Source organism: Citrus sinensis, chromosome 2, assembly GCF_022201045.2.
Source record: "Citrus sinensis cultivar Valencia sweet orange chromosome 2, DVS_A1.0, whole genome shotgun sequence".
In the NCBI taxonomy this organism is placed as follows: Eukaryota; Viridiplantae; Streptophyta; class Magnoliopsida; order Sapindales; family Rutaceae; genus Citrus; species Citrus sinensis.
Window position 1 is genome coordinate 26,931,249 of NC_068557.1, and position 6,000 is coordinate 26,937,248.

A 6,000-nucleotide genomic window follows, 5' to 3' on the forward strand; every position below is an offset into this window, starting at 1 on the left:
TTTTTTTTTGAAAAAAAAAAAACAATCGTTTTTCGATCGCAAGAGCCCAACAACATTAGTGGAGGATGTTGTAAGAGAGAAGAGAAATTTGAACTCCGATTTATTATGTCGTATTAAAATCTACTCCTAATCTAAGATCTCCTAAACTTTTAACCATCTTATACTAATGTGTCATACAGTCCATTTTGTCGGCGCACCGCACAACTTTCCTCTGAGACGTCAATACGACTCTTGAGAATTTAAGCGAATGTTTACCGCAACGGCACCTTAGGAAATAAAATCACCACTTCTGTTTTTTTTTTTTTTTTTTAAAAAAAAAAATATTTAAACCGTTCATGAATCCAGAAAAAAAAATTAATTTTCTTAAGATATTCGAGCGTCACATTTCCATTTATATTCAATGAAAATGCGAAGTCATTATTCACTTCACAATATGAGATTGTAAGAAGGAGAATAAAACAAGGAAAGAGATAAACAGACAGACACCCTATGACCATGAGGAAGCTTAATCTGGTGTTCACATCCACTCCAGGAATTGGCAACCTGGTTCCTGTCGTTGAATTCGCGCGTCTCCTAACAAATCGCGACCGTCGATTCTCCGCCACCGTTCTCATCATCACCATACCGGAACGACCCATCGTCAATTCATATATCCAGACACGCGGCACCGCATTGTCCGTTCATGATAATGATGATGTCAACTTCCTCCACCTTCCCACGGTGGACCCTCTCTCGCCAGATGAGTACCAATCCTCGCTGGGCTACTTGTGCACGCTGATTGAGAAACACAAACCCCACGTAAAGCATGCAATCGCTAACCTCATGGCAACCGAGTCAGGCTCGGATAATGCTGTCTCTGTTCGGGTTGCTGGGTTGTTTGTTGACATGTTTTGCACGTCCATGATTGATGTAGCTAACGAACTGGGAATTCCCAGCTATCTTTACTTTGCTTCTCCTGCGAGTTTTTTAGGGTTCTTGCTTTACTTTCCAACTCTGGACGCCCAACTCGCCACTGAGTTTGTTGACTCGGATACTGAGTTGATTGTTCCAAAAGACTCGTCTATCACTGAGTTAAAGATACCGAGTTTTGCGAACCCTTTACCTCCGCTCGTTTTACCTACAACAGCTCTGAAGAGAAAGCAGGACGGATACATGTGGTATTTATACCATGGGCGCAGGTACTTGGAAACCAAGGGGATGATTGTAAATACGTTCCAAGAACTTGAACCGTATGCAATCGACTCGCTTCGTGTCACGGAGATGCCACCGGTCTACCCTATTGGACCGGTTTTGGACCTCCACGGACTGGCTCAATGGCACCCAGACCGGGCCAGTCAAGAGAAGATCATGAGATGGCTCGATGATCAACCTCCATCATCGGTGGTGTTCTTGTGCTTCGGGAGCATGGGAAGCCTTAGTGAGGCTCAATTGAGAGAGATTGCGGTCGGATTGGAGCGGACCGGATTTCGGTTCTTGTGGTCAATCCGTGAACCGTCCAAGGGCACAATTTATCTCCCGGGTGAATACACAAACCTTGAGGAAATACTGCCCGAAGGATTTTTCCATCGCACGGCTAAGATTGGATTAGTGTGTGGATGGGTCCCGCAAGTTACGATCTTGGCCCACCAGGCCGTAGGAGGGTTTGTATCGCATTGTGGGTGGAATTCAATACTGGAGAGTCTATGGTTCGGTGTTCCAATGGCGACGTGGCCTGTGTATGCGGAGCAACAAATGAATGCGTTTCAATTGGTGAAGGAATTTGGATTAGCGGTGGAGATTAGATTGGATTATAGGGAGGGGAGTGATTTGGTGTTGGCGGAGGAGTTAGAGAAGGGGTTGCAACAATTGATGGACGGTGATGATCAGGTGCGGAGAAAGGTAAAACAGATGAAAGAAAAGAGTAGGACGGCTATGATGGAGGATGGATCATCATATAAATCTTTGGGATCGTTGATTGAAGAATTAATGGCTAATATTTGATGCTAAAACAAAAGTAGCTTCAAGCAATTACAGGGTGTCATTTGTTTTTAAATAAATAGTACGGTTGAATTAGGTGGCAAATGGAAAGTGTTTCTTTTGTATTTGGTCGGTTGCTTAAAAGCTATGTCTACGAGAGAATTATTTTATAGTTGGGAGTCATTTGAAATAATCAAATTATTCGCTGTATTTATTTAGAAAAATAAATCTATTAAAAATTTAAATTTTGAAAAATATCTAAAGTCCTTTTCACCAATCTCTTTCTCTAATTTCTTGATTTTTTTTTTAATTTTTCGTCACTGATAAAAAATTATTTTTTTTTTAATAATGAGTTTTGTCCCTCTTAATTTGTGAAACTCTATAATAGAACTAATTATTTGCATTAAAAAGAAAATATCTTAAAGACTTGATGAGAATTGGAAAATTAAGAATAAAAAAAAGGAAATGGATACTAAGTAATTTTATAAAAATTTATTTTGATAATAAATTTTTAGGTGAGATTATTTACGCTCTAGAAAATACTTTGAACACTCTATTAATTTGTACACTCATCTACTAATACTAAATTAAAAAAAAATGGATATTACTTTGTACACTCTTTAAAATACTAAAAGGAATCCTCAACTAAATTTTTAAGTAATTATATTTAATTACTCTACACGCATAAAATTTATAATTCACTGGAAAAATAACTCGAAACACTCATTTCTTGTATAAAATTTTATTCTTTTGAAAATCAGGTGTCAGAATACTATAAAAGAAAATAAATCATCTTATTTTCCATGTTCATTATTCTTCTTTTCAATAAGTTTTATTATTAGTTAAATTTTAATGTATTACTTCTTTTTCTTTTGTTTTTTCTTAGTGGCGGACCTACAATTGGGCTACCCAATCCTAATCAGAAAAAAACCATTTACACCCACTGTATTTTCATTAATTTTATATAATAATAGAGTTTTTCTTTTATTTTCAAATATTTCCTTAATTAATTATATTTTTGCCAATTGAAATTAGTGACTTATGTTATAAAATGATTAAATTATATATTTATTGAATAGACTTAAAATAGTGGGGGGCTAAAATGTTATTACTGCTTTAGTTTATTTAAAAAAATTATAATTGAAAAAAAATGCCAATTTAAATAAAATTATCACTAGTATTAAAAGTACTTACAAAAACAACATGTAATAGCAATTATCAACATTTTCATAAACTTTTTATGTGAATTTTGAGATTTCATTTAGTAGTTACAATAATTAAGATAGCAAGTTAGAAAATAATATTTGAGTATTTTGAGGAGGTTTTACTAGAAGAATTACTATATGATTCTTCAAAGAGAGTCAAAGCGCATACTAAAGAAACAACAACATTCAAATATGTTTTTACTGGATGAGCTTAGTTTATTATTGAAACTTTTAAGGAATAATATGTTTATAATTTTAAAAGATGAATAAATTTTAGTTGATTAATTTCTTTAAGCCTAGTAGCTAGCTACTTGACTTCAAATATTAAAGTTTTACTTGTGAATTTTAATTGATTGTGATTCCATGCATTGATTTAATTTAGCTTAAAATTCTTAATTGATTAATTAATTCTTATATAATTACGTGTTATTATAAGTTGTCATGTCATATTTCATAATTAAAAAATAATATTTTAGCCCGAGATAATATAAATGATTGGGTCAGCCCCTGTTTTTCATTGAATATCAATTTTAATTTTCAACTTTTTTTTAAAATAGAAACTGAATTGCCTTAGAATCCTAATACTTTAAAAAAAAAAAAGTCAATTATATGGCATGAAGCTTTTTCACCCTAAGCCAGCAAACAGACACGTACACCAAGCACGATCGGCTAATGCATCAGCTAGCTGATTACAAGAAGCAAAGGAATCTATCAAATTTATAAGGCATTACAAGGCAAAATTAGTCATCTACGTATTAAGGATTTGACAGTGAGAAAATTAAATGTTGGATGGGCATGTTAAATGAGTGTTCAAAGTAGTAATTTTATATTTGTTTATAACATATGGTCCTTAATAATAATAATCCATTTTGCGATAGTAGAATATTTTGATTAAAGATGGCTAATGGGTCATGCCAACCATCAAAGATGAAATACCAGCTAAGCAACCTAAGAGGGTGGTGAATTGAGTTTCTAAAAAATTATGAAATAATTAAATCAAAATCCAATGCAAATATCTAATAAAATTAAGCAAATAACAAACAAATAAATAACAACAATTAAAATGTAAAGAGAGAAGGGAAAGAGAATCAAACACGAGATTTTTACGTGGTTTGGCAAACCCTACCTACGTTCACGCCTCCAAACTCATCGGATTTGATGATTCCATTAACCAAGCCCTATACACCCCAAGGTTTAAAAATCTTTACAATTGACTTCCAAAGTGCAATTTAGTTTATTATCATCAAAATCAATATTGTAGGAATATTTATGTTAACAGAATGAAGGCTCATGCATGCTCGTACTTGTGCTATACCGTGTCGTGCCTACTATGTACTTCGTGCCATGCCTAATTTTTTATGCTTAGGCCCAGCCCAGCACACATGGCGTGATGTGTCGTGCTTGAGAAAAATAGAACAATAAACTTTTTTTTTAATTTTTTTAAGAAGGCATGACAAATTATTGACATATTTTTTTTAAGCTTATGTACTTTTTTGAGTTTATGTGTCTCTAGTCAAATTCAATATAATCAAAAATTCAAAACTCAAGTCTATATTCAATAATAATAAACTAATAATAGTAAGAGAATATATTACTAATTATTAAGTTAGACCTTACGGCATTAAAATTTTTTTTAACACTTAACAACAACAACAATAATATTAAATTTTTCTTAATGGTTCATTTAATTGTTAACTCGGATTAACATTGAGTCATAAATCATAGTTCATATAACATTAATACATATCTATAAAATCATGATATTTATAATTTTATTTATTAAAATCATGATATCAATTATTAATTTAATAAATTATAAACATAAATCAATTAGAGTATTTTTTAAAAAAACTAAGAATTAAATGAATTTAGAAAACTTGCGCTAATAAAATATTTCAAGTTATTTGTAAAATTATAAAATTTTAAATTTACTTTTATTAAAAAGTGAAACATACTTATTATAGGTATTTTCTCATGTGTGTTTTAACCTAACTATAATCTTACTGTACTTTTAAGGTCCCACGTATTTAAAATTTTAAGTTCGGCCCAACCTGCATGCATGTCATGTTGTGCCACGTGTCCCACTGAAACGTTCTCGTGTTGTACCACTTGCCGCTTGACCCATTAGCCATCTCTAATTTTAATAACAAATAACTCTATAAAAATATGAGCGTTAAAAGTAATTTTTATAGTGTAAATAAATAACATCGTCTTAAAATTTTAAATTAAAAAATATGTAAAAAGAAAATTAGTTGGTTCAAATAACCACTTTTATTTTGTTTTTCAATACGTAAACCTCCAAATTTGTGTTATGAATTGAAACTTTAAGAAAAAAAAAAAAAAACATTGTGATGGTTCATGGTTGTAACATACAACACAGATAACGGTTGTAAATTTATTTTCCTTGTCAAGGCTGTGTTTTTTTGGGCTAATCTAAAAGCACTTGGTTGTGGTGGAACCCATACTTCGATAAACTCTGTCAATAATTGCTTTGCTGTGCCTTTTTCTCCACGAAAGACTTTAAATTTCTACGCCTTTTTCAATTCATTTTTTCTTTCTTTCTTTCTTTCTTTATTTTGCTCCACTCTCAAGAACACACAATCTTTCAATTCTCATGCGTGAGAAAAGGCACCAACTGTTGGGACAAATCATATTAAAATTATATACATGAGACAAAAGAATACATATGTCCAATCACATATTCTTCCAACCAAAATTAGTGAGTTTTGAGGGTGCCAATTACGGTTAGCTTATTTAATATGAATTTTTGGATGGTCAAACCCAATTTGAGATTTGAAGTTTTGAACTCATTCATATGGGTGAAGAGTGATTTAATTTA

General features: G+C 32.2%; 1 protein-coding gene across 1 annotated transcript; it reads left to right on the forward strand.

Moving 5' to 3' along the window:
• Nucleotides 1–148: 148 nt before the first annotated feature.
• Nucleotides 149–2,233, forward strand: LOC102627218 (UDP-glycosyltransferase 43-like). Its single transcript, XM_006468401.4, has one exon. It carries the CDS (start codon nt 490–492, stop codon nt 1,978–1,980), a length of 1,491 nt encoding a protein of 496 aa, XP_006468464.2. The 5' UTR covers nt 149–489; the 3' UTR covers nt 1,981–2,233.
• The last annotated feature ends 3,767 nt before the right edge of the window (nt 2,234–6,000 follow it).

Coding starts and splice junctions, on each gene's coding strand:
- LOC102627218 (XM_006468401.4), top strand. CDS start 490: ATGACCATGAGGAAGCTTAATCTGGTGTTCACATCCACTCCAGGAATT.